The 24,094-nt window shown below is 42.3% G+C and overlaps 1 protein-coding gene across 5 annotated transcripts in view; it reads left to right on the forward strand.

Annotated features, from left to right (window-relative positions):
• LOC131684148 (cytochrome P450 4c3-like) overlaps nt 1–23,208 on the forward strand; it is a 147,200-nt gene extending 123,992 nt beyond the window's left edge. For all 5 annotated transcript variants that reach the window (XM_058966777.1, XM_058966736.1, XM_058966767.1 and 2 more), the window contains 4 exons: nt 16,552–16,667; nt 17,691–17,970; nt 21,848–21,917; nt 21,986–23,208. In XM_058966777.1, the coding sequence (XP_058822760.1) occupies nt 16,641–16,667; nt 17,691–17,970; nt 21,848–21,917; nt 21,986–22,907 (1,299 nt within the window). In that variant the 5' untranslated portion in view covers nt 16,552–16,640 and the 3' untranslated portion in view covers nt 22,908–23,208. The remainder of the gene's footprint in view (nt 1–16,551; nt 16,668–17,690; nt 17,971–21,847; nt 21,918–21,985) is intronic.
• The last annotated feature ends 886 nt before the right edge of the window (nt 23,209–24,094 follow it).

Below are 24,094 nucleotides of genomic sequence, written 5' to 3' on the forward strand. Positions count from 1 at the left end.
TTTACTATTGAATAGTATTCTCATATCTTTCAGTTAATTAGTTTTAACTACCTTTTAACAGTAAAGTAGATAACAGTTGGTGATTTTGATGAGGTTTTTGATAATTTTCTCAAAATAATGAATTATGGTTATAGCAATATCTTTTCTCCAAAAGTTGAATCTTAAAACGATTCACAATTTGTTCTTCAACATCATAGTCCTATCTCTTCTCATTTCTTTGTAATTTCATTACTAAACTTTTCCTGTAATCGACTTGCGAGTGCTTAAAGTGCTAATCTCAAAAATATGCTTTAAATCGTTATTTCCAAAGTTTCATTGGAAAGCTGAGAAAATTTCTTTTGGATGTATGTACAAATTTTTTTTAGTTAAGTGCACTAATTGACTTTTTACTAGTAAAATAACTCAAAATTAGTGTGTTTTGAGAGTTGTAATTATTCTAATTATCAAATAAATTTGTCGTTACTATTGTTTATTTGGTGCCCCTTAACATTCTCTACAAATTGTTATTTGACACTTTATCCCTATCGCTTTTCATTTCGCTACAATTTAATAGTTAACACAACATGACCTCACCACAAATTTAGTGGGTTCGAAATCATTGTTTTTGCATATAAAACGAGGTGATAAAAATGATTTTGCTTTGAAACCAAAAGAGATAATTGAATGGCGCCAAAGAAAAAGTTGTAGAACTTACTGAGATGCATTTATTCCATGATAGTAATGGAGATGTTATTTACTGTTTTAAGAAAATAACGAAAATGCTAATAATAACATTAATTTTAAACTAATTATCTTCTTAAAGAATACTAAATTCACTTAACTGAAATGTATTAATACATTTTTTCTCTGCAAAATTATCATAGCTTTCGAATAAAAATAAAAAAGGTGCAATAAGTGCCTTACTTTTTCAATATGACCTAGTATTAGTGAAAATGAGATAAAAAGATCCAAGTTTAATAGCCCAAACACATAAAAACAAAGAATAAACTATGCAGCTCTTCAATCCTAACAATCTGAATTATTAAAATGGTGATGTTAACTATTAAAATTTTCGCGAAATGAACGAAAAATCGATCAAACTTGATAAATTTTAAATAAATTACTGTTAAAAGGTTACTTAACCTCATTAGCTGAAACATGTGAGGACATCATTCAATAGGAAATTTTCTCACCAATCTAAAGGATCTAGAAGATTTCAAATTCAAAGTATACTTTCTGAGCTAGAGTTATTTTAAGACAAGTAAGTTTTTAACACAAAAAGTTCAATAACTTAGAAACGGTTGAGATTTGATGGTATCTGCAAAACGATTTTTTTCTCCAAATATGACAATCAATCATATATGTTTTCATCAATAGATGTACACATGTTCAGCCCTGGAAATGAAAGGTGATAGCTCTACTGTACATCCAACGACCCATTTCAAGAATGCCTGTTCCTACACGTACAATCTGAGGTCGCCTTCATATACAATAAGCCCCGCGCGAATACATCCACGTATCAATTGTATGTTTCCAATATATTCGCACTTCCAGAATGAAAAATATTTTTGATTCTGGCACGTATTTACAAAAGAGTAAATATTTATGAAGGTAGACTAGAATTGAAAATGGTATGAAACGATCCCACCAGCTCTGAATAAATAAATTCATGAGATTTCTGTGCAGAATTCTCCTCCGTCAAATTGTTGCATCGGCTACTCAGGTCCAGGCGGCGCGGTAGGCGCTAAGCGGAACGAACGGGCGTATTTTTTCGCGGCTTGCTTCACATACATCAATTGCAAAGTTGTGACGACAAATTTCTATACAAAATCACACTTTTCTCGCGATATTTCAACCTACTAACACGTAACTCAACAAGAAAAACTACCTACTAAACCCATCAGTCGTTCGATTGAAACATATAGTGTGTTTTAGTTTTAAGGAATTTGCGTCAAGCCGGCGCTAATCTATTCCGACAATAAGTTAGTGTCGGTTTCTGATGAGGCGAAGCCAAATGCAACATAGTATGAAATAAGGATTTGTGCCCTCCTGTACAAAGACTGGTTTTTACCAACAAATTTTCACCCTAGTGAGAAATTTTGATTTTTGCCAAATTTTCCTCCTTAGGGTGAAATATAGCATAATACCTACTAAACGATTGACTTCATTTTGCTGTTGAATATACTATGTATCACTAAAAAACTTTGAAAAATATTGGACGCTAAAGACAACACGTCCGGGCGATTCACCAGTGCTGCTACTTTTCACTTCTGAAAATGGGTGATTTGTGTTCATAAAATGGGTAAACTTGTACGTATATGGAGCTAGCGATAATGGTACATTTCGGCTGCGACTTTGTGCATTTAGGAAGCTAATATAAAGCTTGACCGCACTGTAAATGCTCAAATAGAATCTTTATGCAATATTGTGCAATGATTTAATGCTTGTGGTTACTGAGAATGGTTTCAATACTCTTAGGGTTGCCACCCCTCCGGGTTTGACCCGGAGACTCCGGTTTTCGGAAGCGATCTCCGGGCCTCCGGGTTTTACATCAATTTCTCCGGGTTTGGTGGGAAGAAGCGCAATTTCAATTTTTGTGGAATTATTTTATTCTTTACAAAATATTTAAAAAGTTTAAGTTAACTATTACTCTGGATTAGATTTATTTTGTCCAACTAACTTTTCGTTTTAAGGTGGCGAGGATGAGTTCACCAAATATTGCTGATTTCTTTCACAAAACAATGAAAATGAAAAATAAATCAAATTTACTCCAAATTAAGTAAAGTATTATTTCGCTACAATTGAAATGTTGCATCCCACTAAGTCGCTCAAAATGGTGTAAAAAAGTTATTTTGCTGCAATTTTACCAAATCACTTCACCGTTAGTGGTGCTGCACCAAGGTATGGCAGATTTGTTCCAATCCAACTGGCTAGAGCAACATCGAGTTCTTCCGGTGTTGTTGCTACTCCTGCAGCGACCCTTAACTGTTGGCTTGAAAGGTGAGTTATACCCCTTTGTTGCGACCTCTGGTGATGAATAACCGACACCACAAAGTGCTTCCCATGCGATACCGCTGCCTGCCTCCTTTTCTCGCCTCTTCCTGTTAGTTGTGGAGGAGAGCAATTTCTCGTTTCACTTATTCTCCACAGCGAGAGTAGCTTTTATATTCTGTACACTTAGTCAGGGAAGTGAAATACTACACCTGATTAAGCCGAAAAAATCGTTCTCAAACGTGAACAATTTACAGCTTTACTCTAACGTAGTAATAAAAAAGCAATTAAACTGTTCTAAAATGCCGAACAATCGCTTTGATCCAAATTTCTGTCTAGTCCAAAATCCACCCTCCCCCCCCCCCCCTTCACCGGTCTGTGAAAATCTCCGGGTCAAAGCCTCTCCAGAGGTGGCAACCCTAAATACTCTCGTTTCAAATTGAAATATAGCTCTGGTGCTCATGCCTTTTAGCTCTTCTTTATACTTGTTTTTACTTTTTTTTTTCATTTTATTATTATTTCCAAGGTGGCCTCAATGCAAATTACCATGCACATACACATAAAGCGGACACGCGTTTTTTTTTTTGAAAATAGTACTGCGTAGTTTTACCCAAAACCATCCACTAATTACTCATTTCGAGCAAACAACTTCACCGTTAAAAAACTGAATCACTATGCACTGCCAACGCGACACAAACAAATAAAAGGACAAAGCAAACTCTAAAATCATCTTCCTGCCAAAGCGAAAGAGTATTATGCTACGGGTTGTTTTGATTTTTTTAATATATGTACATGGGACATCCGTAATTCAGAAAAAAACACCGCCTTGTGCTTATTTTCAGCACGTAATCACATCTTCTGCGTGAAGGTCGTTCTCGCTGAAATAAACATGAGTAGCATAACTAGCTAGGTATAGCTGCTACCCTTTTGTTGTCGAAAAAAAAATGCTCCTCCACCACGGCCGAGGCCAGTGAGAAAGTCGGTCAACCATGCGAAGATACGCGTGACGTGAGATGAAACGTTTTCCATGTCTGATATCTTAATATATCGTTTCTTATGTTTACGTTCCGCACGGCAACTACGTTGGGTTTTTATGCGAAAATATATAATAATTGTTGAAAAACCCTCTTAAATTATTTTTTGTAGGTCGCTATGATATTTTGGATACTGAAGGCAACATAAATTAATAGTTTCTTTGATATTGTACCAATTTGATGTTCGCCCCATTAAGGTACGAAATTCACTGAGCAGGGCTGAAATTTTACTTACAAATAAGGCACTCGACTAGTACTCGAGAAACCTGCGGACATACGGAAGGAATAGAGATTTTCCGCTCCGTTTATTGGTGGCTGGGGGTCAGACTGTTCGCTGGTAGCGTCTCCATTTATCTTGTCGCAGTTAAATGACTCGGAGTAAAAGAGTGTTTATTATGGTAAGAAGCCGCAAGCTTCAAGTTTGTGATGATTTTCAAAGGTCTGTAGCATCCGATCGTCGTTTCCGTTGTATTTTGTTAATTATGCTGATTAGTGATCTACTGCTAATTGATATAACCCTTAAACAGACAACGTCAAAGTTTGAAAATTTTACTAAAACCCATCTTACTACTTTACTACGTTACTCTGACTATTTTTCGTGAATTTCTTCAATAAATATTGTCCTAATCCAATTATCTGAAGACAATTAAGCAACAATAACACCTGTTTGTGCTATTCATCCAAAAAAGACCACATTATTTTCGATTAATAAATACTACTGTGTTGTTTATCAAAACTACATTGAAAAAATCGACCATTAGTTTCAGAGAGCACAAAATATATTTTTATTTTTTTTGTCTGACGCAAAACGCCACACAGATTTGTTCATTTTCCACCAACCAGAAAGCTCATATCTCACTAATGTAAGCAAATCCAATCAAAACATATTACAACATCAATTTTCTAACGTTTTGAGCTCAATGACCGACAAAGTTAGTAATACCTATTTATTGACTCGTCTCAGAACCAATCGCTAAACGAAATATAACCCAGTTTGGTCAGTTTAGTCGCTGTGCCAGCACAATGTGCTAATAACAATCTGTGAAACCATTTCACGCTTCGATCACCGGTATGCTTGCGTAGTTTTTTGTTGTTGTTGTTAGGATGAACCACCTCTGTGGTGGTAATGGAAACAAATTTCTCATCACGAATGTGAGCTGGGCTCTTCTGGTAGGAAGATAGGTAGAATCGGTAATTGTTGTTATGGTGATTTTGTCCACAAGGAGGTGTGAAAATGTGGCCGCTCTGTATATTAGCACGAAATGACATTGACCACGACTTGTCGCCGAGTGTCCTCCACGATAATTGGATATCGGCTGCTAATTCTGCCAGCGGAAGTTTTCAATTCCTATTGCAGAACTGTTACGGAAGATTTTTGCATTTGACTTCAAAATTTCTTACCGTGATGAATTATTGTGGATCGCCAGTTGTTTTTCCAGACAGAGATAAACATGCAAGATCAAGGCGACCAAATTGAGAAAAGCGTGTGTGATAGGGAATTCACAACTATAACACAGACAAACAGGAGGTAATTCCTCCAAAATATATAGATCAGCCAATTTTGCCAGCACACCAGCTCCACCTATTTTAGACAGCCCCAAACAGTAATTTACAAGTAGGTTATCCTTCAGGTTCGGTTTATCCCCCGAATACTTGGACATATGTCAGTAGCTTCATCATCGTATATATGACCATAGTATCAACTAAAATCTATTTAAATTAGCTGTTAACGCTGGTGAAGAATTGCTTTCGAGTGTTATGTCCGTTAGTCTGTGTTAGTAAAAGGAAAAAAAAAACAGTTTTAATCCACCTCGTGGTGCAATTGTGCCTTTCTAATTTCTCTAAACTATGACTCTTGGCTGGTTAAGTTCAATATAATTGTGGAAATGCCATTCACGAACTTGATGAGCTACGTGTCGACGCCGAAACACTTGAAACAAAAAAAAATATCATACCTAATTAGCTCATTCAGCAAGTTCTCTGGGACATCAAGACCGTCCCAGATGGCCAATATAATCCAAGCGACTACGTGGCTGTAAATCTAAGTAATTTAACAGCCACTTTAATAAGTTTTGCATCATCTAGTTATCATGGTGATACCAGTTTATTTGGGGATAAACTATTAGTATGACCGCACTTCTCAACCAGTAACTCAGGAACCGGATGTCGAATCAGAATTAAATTTGATAGCAACCTGTGCCTTTTATTTGAGACTAACTGAGAAAATCGGTTCGGTCACCTCCGAATAAACGATGTGTTGGTCACATACATACATACACACATAAACGCACTCACACACTTTTGCCGAACTCGACGATATGAGTCGAATGGTCTCTGTTAAGCAATAGTTTTTTCAGAGTGATTGCATAACCTTTCTATAGGAGAAACGCAAAAGGTTTTATATGGGGAATTCACGTGCGATTGGATTCTTTTACTCATAACTCCGGAACCAATACTTCGTTCAAATGAAATTCGGCAGCAATCTATGTGAATACTATACCGTTAACTTAAGACTAAGATTGTGAGAGTCGACTCGGCAATATACGAGAAACAATTTTCAATGCGGTCGAAGAGGCTTCGATTTGCAATTAGTGATCTGGACCAACAATTTCAAGCAATTTAGAACTCATTTTAGTTTATCATCATTTAGATATAATGATTATACCGGTTTATATGGGAATTTCGCATGTGACCGCATACTTCAACCCTTCTACCCCCCAAAACTCCGATTCGAATGGAAATTAATAGCAGGTAATACGGATGCTGTAGCTTCTAACAAGCAGATGTCACTTTAGTTCAGGAACTTAGCCACTGTCTCGAAGCTGCCAGTCCCACCGAAGATGTCCAAAGTGGTCAATGTAGGTTTGATTGGGCATCAGTGAGCTGAAACTATATATCAAAGCAATTTAGAACACATTTTATGAAGTTTTGCAACTTATAGATAACATGCTGCTAGCAATTTATATGGGAATGCATGCGTGACCACACTCTTCAACCCGTAACTCTGGAACCGAAAGTCAGAATTAAATGAAATTCAATAGCAGCCCCTATGGGAACATTGCACCTTTCATTTAGAACTAAATTTGATAATATTGGTTCGGCCATCTCCGAGTAACTGATGTGCAATTGTTGTTCACATACATACACACATACGCGCACACACACACACGGACATGAGCCGAACTCGACGAACTGAGTCGAATGGTATAAGAGACTCGGCCTTCCGGGCCTCGGTTGCAAATCCGATTTTTAGAGTTTTTGCAGTACAGGGAGTGTTAGTCTATTCAGTTAATTAACATACAATAATGTATTTGAACATTTTCCTAAATTTCCGAGAATCCCAAATCTGCTAAAAGGGATTATTATGAACTCAACCATGCATTTGCTACTCAACCAATGATTTACGATCGAAGATAATTTACACCCATGTTGCCAGGGTTTTATTCGTACTATACTTTTACGAATTCCCGCGGGCCTTTCGGAAAATGGTCTTTTTATAGCCCAAAAAAATGTTCAAAAACTCCGTTAGAGAACGGGGATAAGTAGCCTGCCCGACCCACCAAGAACCTGATTCCTCCCCGATACTACCACCACAGATGAATTTAAAATCGCCGAAAAACACAAACAATAATTCGAAATTGACCAGGATTTTTTTTTGGTTTGGCAAGTAATCTGCAGTTGCGGTACACCATGTCAGGATTATGTCACAACCGCGATTATGAATCAGGATAGGCAAATTACTACAAAGAGTGTTTCCAAAAATGTTGCAACCTTTTGGCCACTGTTTCTACGTAGTGCAATAATTTCGTGGACAACCTTTAATTCACAAGCTAAAAAATATCAAATATGCTAGAAGTAGACATGATATAAAGTAAATCAATCCCGCTCAGTCTATAGCGTTTAAACTTTGGACTAAGCTAATTGAAATCAAAAGTGTGTGTGCCGAGGGTGCGTTTGTCTTTCCCTATTCGACCATGCATTATAATAGGGCTGACATAACACTATGACAACCTATGAAAACCAAGTAACATTTTGTCAATAAAATTCAACTTTCAGAAACATATCTGGGTTACAATTTCAACACGAAGATTTCTTTAAACGAATGTATTTAACAAAAAACTACAAGGGGCAGCCCTATGGGGTTGCACGAGCTGTAGACGTAGGACTATACTACTTAATGTAAAATATTTATTTTCTTAGTACATTTATAGTAATAATAAATAAAACATATTTCTTACGTATGGTCAATCAACATCGAATGTTACATAATGAACCAAACCTTCTTGGTTATCAGGTCATTTTATTTGTAGTAGGTGATCGAATCCGATTAAACTTATTTAAAAAGATCTGTAGAAAGAAGACAGAAAACTGTGACCGAACTAATATCTGGAGCTAAATCTTTATAGCATAAGATTAGCTTGTAAAAACTTTTCGATTGTGTGTGGTAAAAAATCCGGACCAGTGAAGAAAAATCAAATTTTAGACAATAAATCACATTTCATGTATAGACCAAGCATTCTAGTTATATTTTGCCATTATTGTAACTTTCCTAAAGTACGCATACAAATATAGCGAATGCAGTGGTCTTAATAATTTATCGAAACTATAAATATACAAGAAACGAAAACAATTTATATATGGACAAGATGCGTTTTTGCAACGGTTTTTCAAGTGGCAGTGTATTCATTCATAAATAGACTTTGTAGTATGTACCTATTAGTAGAATCAAAATACTATAGGCTGAGTAGAAATGAATCACGTGATGGGGAAATGAATCAATGAATTGATCGAACGTAAATAATAAACGTTGTGCAATTTAGTAACAAATTAGATCTATCTACCTACACGTTCGCCTCAAACATTAAACCCAAGCGCACAAAGCAAAATGAATGAACGCTGATGATGATGGCTAGAGCGATACAGACAACTAATACCATGACACTATGTTAACCGTGTTTGCAAATGGAGCTCGCATGTACAAACTATTTTGTGTACGAATAATACATAAAAGTGTGCTGGAAACGAGCACAACACAAAAGATAGCATAGTGTTTGAACGGACAAGCTCAGTCGCATTCACTGGGTAGCGTACCTCCACAGGCAGTGTAACGGACTTCTAACTCAGCTACACTGGCTGTGAAAACACACAGCGCAGTGATCTGCTTCGCCTGCCGCTCAACAAGCAACTGAGCGTGTTCGGCGAAATCCGTCCGTTTAAATAGTCGATGATGACGTCATTCATAGAAGCGTAGCGCGCTAGGTACACAAATCTGTCGTGCTGGACTAGGGAAGCGCTATCTTCTGTGTGTAAATGCGCCATATTTTGACTAGGTTGTTCATTATTTAAATTTTTAATGCCATGATATAAAAAATCTTCGGGTTTATCTATTGGAATCTATTTTTAGAAGTATTTCGGGGCGATATGCGCAAAAAATTTGAAAATTTATCGTGAGATGGCTGAATCATATGCGTTTAAAATTGGACCACTTTTCGTTACATACCATTTTTGTTGAATTTGCACCCCTATATCGAAAACAAAGACGTAGTCCTACGTCAAAATATATCTTTATTGTTAAACTATGCAGCTTACAAAAAAATATATTCTTAACACATTGAACGAGAGCAGTACTACATTCCTAATGTGATGAAATTGGACACAATGTGGCTTCGGAAAAACCACATTTTGCTTTCCAATAAACATTCCACTGCGTTAGCAGAAAGCCGTGCAATCAATCAATATTGTGTTAGCGAATCCCCTCCAGATGATTTAGAATCAGGAGAATTTATTTTTGAGCCTAGCTTTTCTTACTCAGGATAAGGAATAATAATTTTTCAATTGGTCGAGTGTCTACCTCCGTGATTAATAATTTATGTTTGCGTTGAACATTGATCCGTTTTAACCAAAACTGAAATTAGGAGTTTATGAATGTTCTGCTTGGAACCGGTGTATTAAACCAAGAATACTCATCAAGATGTTATTTTTCCGAACAAGTAAAGATTCGGCCACTCTTTTCATTTGAAGTTGTCAAGGTGCCAGCAGTGCAGGAAGCTACTATGATTTGCTGTGCCTATCCTCTTCGATGGACCCGTAAAATCCCGGGGCTACCAGCCCTAGCCCACTGCGACGGAAAATTCTAGAGTTCTCTAGAAACAGAACCAACCAGCCAGGCGACGATGTCGGTCCGGCGATTCCGGTTCGCTGGTGCCCCAAAGACCCGCGACTGCTGGAGTCTCGTCGCGATGTTCTCAGTCTAGTTCCCAGAGACCGCGTTCCACGTCTTTACCTCGCTTGTTATTCTATAAGCGACATTACCTGGGTTGATGCTTCAAGCATCTCTCTGCGTGTCAGTTCGAACCTAAGACATTCGAAGACCACGTGCTCCGGTGTTAGCTGGACGATCTCACACTCCGGGCACGTTACGTGCCCGAAGCGATGAAGATACTTTTTGAAGCAGCCGTAGCCCGACAGGAGCTGTCAGATGGAAGTTCATCTCTCCGTTCTTTCTATTGACCCACGTCGACGGGTTTGGGATGAGCCACTAGGTACACTTTCCTTTCTCTGTTGTTTCATTCCTGTTGCTGCCTGCGGCTCGCGTTTTTGGTGTTTCTCCGATTGTAGCACTCGATGCCCTCCGCCAGGGTGATGCAGATAGGGATCATCCCTGCGATAACGCATACTGCCTCCTGAGATATAGTTCTGTGCGCGCTCGCGACTCGTACGGCCATCAGCTGGAACGTCCTGTTTAGCTATACGCGGTTCCGCTTGGTTTTCAGCACCGCACCATAGACAGGAAACCTATAAAGCAGTAGCGATGACGAAACACTAGCTAGCAGACGTTTCATTCTGCATCTCGGATCGCCGATGTTTGGCATGATCATCGCTATTTCGTTCGTTGACTTCGCCGACTTTTCGCAGGCGTAGTCGACGTGGTTGTTGGAGTTAAACCGGTCGTCGATAGTCACTCCCAATCGCTACGTACACACTTCGATGCAATCATGTACCCTCCAAGATCGATCTGCATCCGCTGAACCGCTTTGCAGTTGCTGACCAACAACACCTCCATTTTCTGGTGAACTATCTGCAGCTTGACACCGTTCATCCAGTCCTCGATCGCATCTGACACGTCTGCGAAACCCACGATTTTCACTTTCCTGGTCAGCCGCAGTGTCATGATCCCATCTTACATCACGTTCCAAAGAGTTGGACCGAGAATGGAGCTCTGAGGAACACCCACTGTCACTCGCATTGACTACCGCCCTTTGTTCATCTCGTTCAGCAGCACCCTGCTCTGGAAGCAGTTCTTCAGGATCCGGCATAAATAATAGTTGACCCTCATTCTGTGCAGGGCTGCGGCGATGGCTCCCCAGCTGGCGCTGTTAAATGCATTCTTCACCTCTATCGTGACCACAGCGCAGTATCGATCTCCTCTTCGCCACCATTCAGATGCCTTCTCCGCACTCTCAAGCACAGTCCGAATTGCATCCACTGCCGACGCTTATTTGCGGAATCCGAACTACATCTTGGAGAGTCCGCGCTAACTCTCCGTGCATTTCGTTAGCCTGTTGAGGATGATTCTTCCCAATTCCAATCCATTTTCCGAGTATATCCAGCAGACACATAAGTTTATACGAGGTAGGATCTCCCGGTGACTTCCCTGGCATTGGCAGCAACACCAGTTTATGTACTTCTCACAGTTCGATGAAGTTTTCATCAACTAAACACTTCTGCAGCATTATCCTGAACTTGTTCGGATATGCCAGGATCGCCAGCTTTCAGCACCTCTTTTGGTATTCCATCCGAACCGGGGGTGTTCTTTGATTTTAGTCGCATCGAGACTTCTCCGAGTTCGTCATTTGTCACTTGCCGATCGTCCGTATTTGCTCCTTCTTCTTCACCGTACGGTATCAGTGGCCAAGTAGTTTGATCGTGCTTCAGGAAGAGACCTTCAACAATTATCTTCAACTTACCCGGGCATATTTCGGCTGGCGTCGACAGGCCCTTCATTTTCACCACCACGACTCGGTACGCGTCGCCCCAGAGATTGGCGTCTACTTCTAGGCTCAACTCCTTGTGGCAATCTGACCTGCTAGGCTTGATCTCCCGTTCAAAAGCGCCCCTAGCTCCCCAAAACGCTTTCTTGCGCTACTCTCTATTTGGCTTCGATCCTTCTCTCTGAAAGCTCCGAGACAAGTGTAGTGTACTAAGCGACTCGTTCCAGCAGTAAGCTGGGAGTCTATAGCATGGCTCCAGTTTTCGCGGCATTGTGGCGTCATAAAACGTCACCATTCTTCTTGTTAGATCAACCGGATCAACTTTCTAGGTCCCGCCGTTCGACCGAGGTGCCTCATCGAAGAGATCTTTGTTGAAGGCTTTCGTCTTCCACTTTCGCTCGACGGTCAGCCTTCTCCGTGTTTATTTGTTTATTTGTTGTACCGTCACCAACAGACCCCTTGGCCCCAATGGTGGTTACTTAAACTAATTACATTTCAGAATACGAATTATTTTAGTTTTTATCGAATTCCTTGTAAGGTTGAAGTCAAACGCCGTCGCCACACTATTAAACACACGCTGGAGTCCGGTAACAGCGCTCTGGCGCCCATAGTTAGTTCTCCTGAATGGGACTCGCAGAAGAGAGTTATTGCGCAGAGCTCGAACGCGAGCTTGAAGATCGAGGCGTCCGAGGATTGTAGGGCAATCCACCCTGGCAGACAGTAAGTCCGAGACGAACAGGGCTCGAGAGCAGTCCCTCCGGATGCTTAGAGTATCGAGCTGTATTAACTGACAACGGTTTTCGTAGCTCGGCAGCTGAAATTTGTTCTGCCAAGGAAGCTGTCGGAGTGCAAAGCGTATGAACCGGCGTTGGACGGCCTCGATTCTGTCGACACCGTTCTGGTAGTAAGGGTTCCAAACAGCAGAACAATATTCCAGTGTTGAGCGAACCAGCGCACAATAGAGAGATTTTAAACTGTATACGTCCTTAAAGTTTTTCGCTATTCGGAAGATGAACCCAAGCTGTCTTGAAGCCTTATCCACAATGGATGATGTATGTGGTTTGAACGTTAGTGCCGAATCCATGATGACTCCGAGATCCTTGACGTTAGAGTGTCTTGGAATACTCGAGTCGAAGAGATGGTAGTTAAACTGAATTGGATGTCGTTTCCGCGTGAACGTAACGATTGAGCATTTGCTCGGGTTTAAAACCATTCTGTTTAGATCACACCACGTACTAAAGCTGTCCAGTTCCCTCTGAAGAAGCTCGGCATCGGTTTTATCCCGTATTTGTTGAAAAAATTTCATGTCGTCGGCAAAAGAAAGGCGGGGTCCTTGTAATTTGATGTTGACGTCATTAAAGTAGAGGAGGAATATCACTGGACCGAGATGGCTTCCTTGTGGGATGCCGGATGTAGCGAAGAATAGTGTAGATAGACAGTCCTTAATGCTGATTTGGAGTTGCCTTCCATCGAGGTAGGAACGAAACCAGCGCAGAAGTTGTCCATGAATACCGAGTTTGTCCAGCTTCGCAATTGCGATATCATGATTGGTTTTGTCGAAGGCCGCAGATAGATCCATGTAAATAGCATCGGTTTGCAATCCGTCAGCGAATCCATCCATTGCATATGTTGTGAACGAGAGCAGGTTAGTCGTTGTCGATCGTTTGCAGCAGGGTTACGTTGACTGATACGGTAGCGAATCGCCTTGTTGTCGCTATGCGTAGACGTTTCACATACTCTCAAATCCATCTTCACCGTCAACGAAGGACTACAATATGTGACGTCGATGATTGACTCCCTCCCGTCTCTCCGAAATGTGCTAACAGAATCTTTATTGCACAATCGTGCGTCGTAACTATGCTAGAGCTTCCTGCAGGATACACCCTCTTGTGTTGGTTACGTTACTGCCCCACTCCACAGCCCACCACCACCAATGACTATCGGCTTCTGACCGATCAATTGCTCGGTTAACTGCTCCAGCATTAGGCTGAACTGCTCCACTGTCCACCTTGGAGTAGCTGCGCACGAAGACGCCGTTGATTCTGACGATCACGCAGCCCCCTTATAGGCAGGGCATTTGAAGCCATCCGTTGGAGTGCAAAGCACGTACTTTGGCCTCTGCGTGCAGTCTCTCACTTGATGAACTGTTTCTAAGCCGAAACACTTGAAGCATTTCTCCGCTTGTTTATTCACTCGTAGGGCTGTTCTCAATGGCCATCTCGATCATCCAACCGTAACATTGCCTATCTCCAGTGTCCGAGGGGAGTGGCGACGGCTTCTGCATACAGCAAGAGACAACAAGGCTCTAGCCTGAACGGTAAGGTAAGTATCTCCAGCGTCTTATTGAGAGCGGCTACCGGTAAATGAATCATCGCCTTCTGAGTTCTTCTGTATTCCTCCTTTAACCGATTATACTGCTGCTTCAGTGCAAAACTCTCAGGTCGTCTTTCGTTGTGATTTCATAAAGGTCCTTTCACACAATCATCTTCTTCGGGTTTAAGACTTTAACTTTTGCCTTCTCACTCTTTGATTTGGTAATGGTCTCCTGCAAGGTCGTGAGATTCTTCTTCAACTCGAAGAGCATCTCACCGTTTTTCTTACCACGTTCTCCCCCAAATCCCTCAGCTCCGGGTTCTTTTTGATCTCCCTTTTCACCTCCTTTTCCCTTTGGTTTTCCTTTTCTCTTCCGCTCCACTTTTTGCTTTTCCTTCTGATTCTGCTGTTTCCCGTGTTTCTCCTTCCGATCTACAACGGTACTCCAGCTTTCTCCCTCTTGGGTGACGTCTTTTCCATCAACGACAAAAGCGCTCTCAAGCGTATCTTGGGCCTGCCTGGTCTTCCGTCTCCTGGCGAGGTTCTTGTCCTTCTTGGAGTCACATAAACTGACGTGTTCTTCACTCCAATCTGCTTCTCTTTCCCCTGCTTCGGAGGGACTAGGAAGATAGTAGCCTTATCCTTAGCTACATCAGCCCTCCATGTTGCTGACACATACTTCCTTACGGCAGACACTAGCGTTTTTTGGATTCTGAGAACCATCTCCTTAATATCCTTATGGACATTTTTTCTCGCGTCTACAAATTTGTGGAATTCCTCCACCAAGAATTTCACCGCCACTACTTTTGGCTTCTGTAGGGTGTAACTCAAACCCGCTCTGCTCTGGCTGTTGTTGCTGCTGCTTAGCCTCCTCCTGCTGCCTACTGCATGATTTCAGCTGCTGGTGATGGTGGTGGTGACCTCACCAAACTAGCTCTGGCGAACGAATTCGTCGTGCCTGCTCCTTATGTGTGAGTTTCTTGATTTTCTCCATTTCATTGGCTTTAAACTCCGGGCCACTATCTCCACTCGTTGTACGTAGTCCCATGATTATGCAGCAGGGATATCATGCCAGGGTTGACACTAACCTTCATGGGAAGTAGTGTTCAGAGCCGGATCGGCGTAAAATCGAGAATGGTCCATCTTAACCTAGTACGAAATTTGAACGTACTTGGAGACCTGCCAGTGTTTTGTCGGGACAAAGGCAGCCGTGCTGTTAGCCAACCCGCCATTTCAAGTCGGTGTCATCCTTCCTTACTCAGGGAGTAAAACAGCACGCCTGTCCTGTCCGTTGACGTTCGCCATGGCTAGTACACCATATACAGGATGTTACTGGTGTCGATCATGATGTACCGGTTGGCACCCCGGTTGGGCTAGGGAGTTAAACTAAGATGCTTCGGTCGGAGTCACTTCCGGAGATAAAACACCACAGCCGGCAGACCTACTGGAGCTGAACGGAAGGTGTTATTGAATTTGACGCATTCATCACTGTTGTTCCTGTTGTTGTGGCGGGGATTGTGAGAGGATGTTTCGCATCACTGTCGCACTAGATTTATGAGTGGCCTTGGGTTGTCCACCGAATTCCAGAATTGTGCCACTCTTCGTTTTGTCACCACTATACAAATCTACAACGTTTTTTTTTTTGGAAAAAGCGATTGGATATATCAAGCGAAAAAAAGTCCGCTTTCACGCACCGCCTGCTGCGTTCTCGAAAGATTTTCTGATTAGGCGTTATTTATATAAGTCATACATACTTCAAATTTTGACACTAAACTGGTGAACTGATTGGTAAAAGTAAACATGGTCAAAAGTTTATTTTCTCGTTTTACCCGATATTTTAAAAAAGGGCCAATTTCTTCACGCTCGCTTAACTTTTAAACTAGGTTCACCAGAACATTTAAAGCAGGCTTAAGCGTTAAGTGAGGATGAAGAAATCGGCCCTTACAGTTTTAAAAATCTCAAGAATTTTGTTGATCATAATAAATACTTGATTAATAATGTTTTAATTGAACAAAAATAAATGGAGTTAACGATTATAACAAAACAAACAGCAGCAAGCCTTACACACCTGTCAACACCGGTGGACAAACCTGATTCATTATTTACATCTCATCTATCGTTTAGGGGTCAGAGAGATGTTCCCATTAAAATCGATACTTCCCCCCACCTTGAATGTCTCAACAGTGGCCTCACATTAATTCACAAAAGATAAGATGTTTTTTTTTGTTTCGAATCATTCGCAGAGTTCCTCGACCGCGTGGTTGGCGCACAGAAGCTGTACGGCCGCCGAATCGGTCTGAGCCGCGTTTGGAACGGGCCCATTCCCTATGTGATGATCTCCAAGGCGAGTGCCGTTGAGGTAAAATGAAAAGATAAAAGCAACAGTTAGTCACCGCTGCGCGCCACTTTACGGTTTTGTGGTTTTTAATTATTTACGTTAGGTTAGGCACTGATGTCGGATGTCGGTCTAACTTGTTACTGAACCAGTCGCCGGATTCCATTGACTTCTTACATCATTATTGTTTCATCCCACCGATTAAAGCATTTGATCGTTAATTGCCAAAGCTGTTTATTTAAATTCGATAAGCCTTTGAAACTGCATGTCATGCTGACGCTGCACTATATACGTCATTCATTGTTTAGAATAATACTCGACACTTATGATTAAGGCGCCAAACTGAAAAAAATCAATTTGAAAAGGAATTCCCGACAAACCAGTATTCGCCAATCACAGCTGTTGATAGTAAGCAAAAGAGAAAAATTTCCCTTTCGTTGACTACTGTGAAGTGAGTGCTGCCGATAACAATTTGCCCGGAATTTTCCTTCAAACTGAATTGAGATGGTAGGCTTATACGTCCTCCTCACAAGTTTGTCGAGTATTTTGGCTTACTTTGTCCACAGCATACTAGGTTCTTTATTGATACAGTTAACCTCATTTTTCTTGATAGTTCACAAGTACTGTTTGCATGGATTAGAAAAAAATTGTGGGACTGGATTCGCTCGAAACAATTCGCAAAGAATTTTTCGAAGTCCATGTAAACAATACAAGCTAACTGTCAAAAATGAACACTCGAGTTCATTTGTGACGTCAGCGTAAAGTATTCGATTCAACATATAAACATTATCCCCATTATTGAATTGAATACTTTACGCTGATGTCACAAATGAACTTGAGTGTTCATTTTTGACAGCTCGCTTGTACTGTTTATATGGACTTAGAAAAATTCTTTGCGATTTGCTATGAGCGAATCTAGTCGTCCACACACTAGTGAACTGTCAAGAAAAGTGAGGTTAACTGTGTCAGTAAAGAACCTAATCAACAAACTAGGAACTTAAATGTCGTATTATTAATGAATAACAAATTAATAATATTTTTTTTCAGCCCATCCTAAGCAACCCGAAGCTAGTGGAAAAGAGTGCCGATTACGAATTTCTGAAACCGTGGCTAGGCAACGGCTTGCTGACATCTCCCGCCAGTGTGTGGCACCCGCGGAGGAAAGCACTAACACCTGCATTCCACTTTAAAATTCTTTCGGATTTCGTACACATTTTCCACAGGCAGAGCCTTATTTTTCTGGAAAAACTAGGCGAACAGCTTGACAACACCGACGGCTTCAATATTGTCCCAATGGCGACACTATGTGCGTTGGACATTTTCTGTGGTAAGGTAAACTTTGTGTGGAAGGACGGAAAAACAGCACAGGTACATCTGTTATAAAATTGTCGTTTCTTTCCAAGGAATAATTAATAATATTGATATTCGTGTGATGAAACATGTTTTCAGACCTACAACAAATTTCCAAATTTCTTTTCAATTTAGTTACTCAAAACAGGCATGCAAGCTTGAGCCAGATTTTCCGAAAAAACTGTGTAAACTTTTCGATTAAAATCTGTCATAAATCGCCGCCATAAATGCTTTACCGACACAGTCAACATACAATTTGTTGACATTTCTCCGGTACTGTCAACATGAACTTCGAAAATTTTCGTAGACTACTTGGATGGCTGCAAGCCTATGATATTATATTTCCTGATTGTACATCATATTATCATGATTTAATCTGTTCCACAATATTCCGCCACGTCACTCGGTCAGTTGCTGTTTGTCTCCAACCTCTCAGGTTCCCGATACTCGCCAAGTTCTGCTCCACCTGGTCCAGCCACCGGGAACGCTGCGCTCCTCTCCGTTTTGTACCTGCCGGGTTGGAGGTGAAAACCAACTTGGTGGGGTTGTTGTCCGGCATCCTCACAATATGCCCCGCCGACCGTACCTTTCCAGCTTGAGCTACCTTCCAGATACTTGGCTCACGATAGAGTCGCGCAAGTTCGTGCTTCTCCTCCACACGCCATCCTCCTGCACACCACCGAAGATCGTTCTCAGCACCCTTCTTTCGCAGACTTCGAGTGCTTGCAGATCCTCTTCGAGCATTGTCCACGTTTCGTGACCGTTGAGAACCACCGATCTAATCAGTGATTTCCCGGCTGGTGTTATTGTCCGCAATCACCAATGAGCCTAGATAGATGAACTCGTCAACCACCTCGAACTCGTCGCCGTCGACCGTAATACTGCTGCCCAAGCGTTCCATATCGCGATCGGTTCCGCCAGCCAGCATGTACTTCGTCTTAGAAACATTTATCTTCAGTCCTACCCGTGCTGCTTCGCGCTTCAGTCGGGTATACAGATCTGCTACCGTCTCCTTGTTTCTACCGATTATGTCCACGTCGTCCGGGAAGCACACGAACTGTCCGGACCTCGTGAATATCGTGCCCCGCATGTTGAACCCCACTCTTCGCATTACACCTTCCAGCGCTATATTGAACAGCAGGCAGGACAACCCATCGCCTTGTCTTAGTCCCCTGTGTGTTTCAAACGGACCCGAGAGGCCGCCCGAAATTTTGACACAACACCTTACACCATCCATCGTAGCCTTAATCAGTCTTGTCAGCTTCCCAGGGAAGCCGTTCTCGTCCATAATTTTCCATAGCTCATCACGGTCCACCGTGTCATGTGCGGTTTTAAAGTCGATGAACAGGTGATGTGTCGGGACCTGGTATTCACGGCATTTTTGGAGGATTTGCCGTATAGTAAAAATTTGGTCGTTTATTGATCTGCTGTTGATGAAATCGGCCTGGTAACTCCCAACAAATCCATTTACAAGCGGTGATAGGCGCCGGAACAGAATCTGGGATAGCACTTTGTAAGCGGCATTTGTCACTGTAATCGCTCTGTAGTTTTCACAGTCCAATTTGTCGCCTTTCTTGTATATCGGGGTGATGACCCCTTCCTTCCTTCCTCCTCCGGTAGCTGTTCTCTGTCCCAGATTCTTTCGATTATTAGATGCATGCTTTCCGTCAGTTTCTCCGGACCCGCCTTGAAGAGTTTCGCTCCTAGACCATCCTTACCAGCTGCCTTGTTGTTCTTGAGCTGTTGAATAGCCTCGTTAACCTCATTCATAGTGGGCGCCGGTACATACCCGTCGGCTACGACACTGACATAATCGTCCTCCTCAAAGGCCCGATTGTCCGCCTGCGCACCATTCAGATGTTCATTGTAGTACTGCCTTCACCATTTGTCCGTCAAGATGCCACCTTCCTTGTCTCTACACATTTCGGCCCGCGGCACAAAACCGTTGCGACAGTCATTCAGCTTCTTGAAGAAGGCGCGCGTTTCTTGGGAGCGATACAGCAGCTCCATCTCTCTCTCAGACTCTTCCAGGCGGCGCTTTTTGTCCTGAAAATGACGAGTCTGCTGTTTTCGCTTCCGTCGATATGACTCCACGTTCTGATGAGTGGCTTGAAGCAACATCGCTGCGCGTGCTGCATTCTTCTCGTCAAGTATCTCTTGGCACTCGCAATCGAACCAATCGTTCCGTCGACTCCTCTGTACGTATCCCAGGACGCTCTCAGCAGTGCTGCTTATGGCTGCTTTAGTCCTGGTTCAGCAGTCCTCAAGGGGAGCATCGATGAGCTCCTCCTCCGATGGCAGCGCTGCTTCAAGATGCTGCGCGTACGTTGTCGCGACGTTGGTTTCCCTCAGTCGGTCCAGATTGTACCGCGGCGGGCTCCGGTAGCTTACACTGTTCACTACGGATAGTTTTGGACGCAGTTTAACCATCACCAGATAGTAGTCCGAGTCGATGTTGGCGCCCCGATAGGTTCTTACGTCGATAATGTCCGAGAAGTGCCATCCATCAATCAGAACATGATCAATTTGCGTCTCTGTTTGTTGCAGTGATCTCCAGGTGTATCGGTGCTGGAACAAGGTACTCCTTATGGCTACGCTCTTGGAGGTGGCGAAATCGATTAGTCTTAGACCGTTCTCGTTCGTCTGCTGGTGGGCTGAGCATTAAGGTCGCCGATGACGATCTGGACATCATGTCTTGGGCAGCGATCGTATTCACGCTCCAGCTGCGCGTAGAATTCGTCCTTGTCGTCATCGCTACTTCCGAGGTGGGGACTATGCACGTTAATTATGCTGATGTTGAAGAACCGGCCCTTGATCCTCAACCTGCACATTCTGTCGCTGACCGGCCACCACCCGATCATACGCTTTTGCATCTCCCCCACCACCATAAAAGTTGTTCCCAGCTCGTGTGTATTGCCGCAGCTCTGGTAGATGGTGTGGTCCCGCGAAAGACCCGCAACGTAGACCCCTTCCAACACACCTCCTGCAGCGCCACAATGTCGAACTTGCGGTCTTTCACTATATCGGCAAGTATGCGAGTGCTCCCGATAAAGTTAAGCGACCTGCAGTTCCATGTCCCAAGTTGCCAGTCTCTTGTCCGTTTCCGTTGTGTACGTCTGTGCCAATTTTGTCCATCGGAAATTTCTTGTTGAACTTCCTGTGCATGCTATTTTTATGGGCGGCTAGCTAGGCCTGCACCAACCTTGCAGTAACGCTGAAGGATCACGGGAGGAGAGAGATTTGGGCTAAGCGCTTATTTAAAGGCGGCGCTGGCTCGCCTTGTCAGGGCTGCTTTAGGGCATGTGGTATTTAGGCTTAGAACGTGTACCTCGTCCCACCACACCCGCAGTCAGCCCCCGCTACGGGTTCGGGTCGTGAATCACAACTAGTTGTTATCGCGACTAAGCATTATCCACCACCTATGACCCGCCCGGTTGCTTGCAGATCAGCTTCCCACATAGCGTTCCTCCACCTCCACGGGGCCCCAGGCTGCAAGCCTAGCGAAATGTTGATTACGGAAGAATAGAATTGCAGTCAAGTTCGTACGAATGAATCATCATTGTATTCAAGTTTGCACTCAAGGCCTGCCTAACGATTGCTTTAAGTCTTCTAACCGATCGCAGTGTCGGATAGCTACCTGTTACTACATGCTGATACCATTTGCAATTGATATTTTACATTTCTTGGAGCCAATTTCTTTATTCACGCTTAACTTTCAAACCTGATTGGTGCGTTAAACCTGGTTTAAAAATTGAACGCGGGTTAAGAAATCGCATTGCAAACCTTACTTGGTCAGTTTGTCTCCCTGAATTATTTTTCACTATAATCTAACACAACTTGTCCACTTTTTGCAGAAACGGCCATGGGTTGCTCGGTACACGCACAAAACAATTCCGATTCCGAATACGTTCGAGCACACAAACAGTATGTGGCTTATTATTATTATACAAATTATTTCGAAAAAACAGTTCACTAACATACCTTCATTTCAGAATCGGAAAAATCATCCGCAACCGCTTGCAGAAAGTCTGGATGCAACCAGACTTCATCTTCAAGCTAACCGACGAATACCGAAAACACCAGGAGTGTCTCGCCGTGCTGCACGAATTCTCCGACCGTGTTGTACGGGAACGTAAGGCCGAACTGATAAAACGTCGCCAGAACTCGGAAACGGCCGTCGATCTTAACAACAACTCCCCTGCAGAAGAAGACGACCATGGATCACGTAAAAAGCAGCTAGCCTTTCTAGATCTACTGATCGAGGGTTCGCTCGATGGGAACGGATTGTGTGACGTAGCTATCCGAGAGGAAGTCGACACGTTCGTGATAGGTGGACACGATACCACGGCAGCCGCTATATCGTGGATTCTTTTGCTTTTGGGTTCGGATCAGACGGTTCAGGATCGTGTTTTCGAAGAGATCGATCAAATTATGGGTGGAGATCGGGACCGGATACCGACGATGCAAGAGCTCAGCGAGATGAAGTTCCTCGAATGTTGCATCAAGGAAACTCTTCGGCTATATCCAAGCATACCGCTCATCGCTCGTCGTTTGACGGAAGACGTACGAGTTCAAGACTACACCATTCCTGCCGGTACAAACGCTATGATAGTGGTCTATCAGTTACATCGAGATCCAACGGTTTTTCCCAATCCGGATAAATTTAATCCGGACAACTTTCTGCCAGAGAACTGCAACGGGCGGCATCCGTACGCATACATCCCATTCAGCGCTGGACCGCGTAACTGCATCGGACAAAAGTTCGCGATTCTCGAAGAGAAAACCGTTATATCCACCGTTCTGAGAAAGTTTCGCATCGAAGCTGTTGAACGGAGGGAAGATGTCAAATTATTGGGTGATTTAGTTCTGAGGCCCCGCGACGGACTGAAAATCAAAGTCAGTCGAAGATTGTGAGCTGTGACAAAATTACCATCTACATTCTTACTAGATTTTAAGTTTCAACCATATTCTTACCAAAAGGCAGTCTAAACTGTCTGTAAAAGGTGATTGAACCGAGCATGGTGCAAACAAAATAAAATAAACAACGCCTGCCGGTCACCACAATAAAACCATTCCTTTCACTTTCATCTACAAACATCAGAGCTGCAACTCGGATCCGACTGCTGTCCGCAGATCAGAGGGATTCATCCTTGAAAAAGAACAAAACTGAACAGCGACGCCACTCGCGGTTTCCTTATGGTTGCCCTAAGTGTTGTAGAAGTACTGTACATATATCGTCAATAAAAACTTGTTATTTAGTACCTTTACTGAACATTTTGCGGGCTTTTTCTGTGTCGGGTGTTGTAGGGCATGATGACCGACAAATGGGACTCTCGGTTCGGTTGAGATGTTTTATTTTCGTCCATTCGATGATGCCTCCAGACGAAATCTTAAAACAGTATTTATACTGGATTTTAGCACACCGGTGAGAAACTAGGGATCCTCTAGTCGTTTTTTTCAACAGCAGTTAAAGCGAAGCTCATGAAATCCACAGTGAATATGTTTGGGGCGTGTGTCCTGTCTTATGCTTCTTAATTTACCATGCCAATCATTGTTGCCATATTCCTTTTGCACGCGACGAATGAAAATATTTAATATCTCATAAATAAATCTTTTTGTATGTTATCCATAGTTACTGAAAATATTTGCACCTTAAATATCGCAACCAAACCAAGAATTTACAAAGCTGCATTTAAAAGTTTACTATTTATTATTTTTTATTGATGTATATTCTAAAAATAAACATATCTATATCGTCATTTACGACTTCTATTCAACTTGCAAGAGTTTTCGATGTTCATGAAAATTATCTAGAAAAGATCAAGCGGCACTATTATTTAGTGTGCCCGCGACCCCTTTATAAACACTATGAATGTACTCGATTGATAACCAATCAGGAGTTGACTCAAAATTGAGGTTAGAATTGGAATAAATAAGCTCGAGATTGTCTCCTCTTCTCTTACCAACATCCATAAAAATATAAGCTTTGAGCAAGTTTTGTGTGGACACAAAGCTTGCTCAAAGGACATTAATTGATTACATAAACCATAGAAAGTCCTATTCGCAGGCACAACACGTCTAGTGCTCCAATACCTATGAAT

The sequence above is a fragment of the Topomyia yanbarensis genome, chromosome 1 (assembly GCF_030247195.1).
Source record: "Topomyia yanbarensis strain Yona2022 chromosome 1, ASM3024719v1, whole genome shotgun sequence".
Taxonomy (NCBI): Eukaryota; Metazoa; Arthropoda; class Insecta; order Diptera; family Culicidae; genus Topomyia; species Topomyia yanbarensis.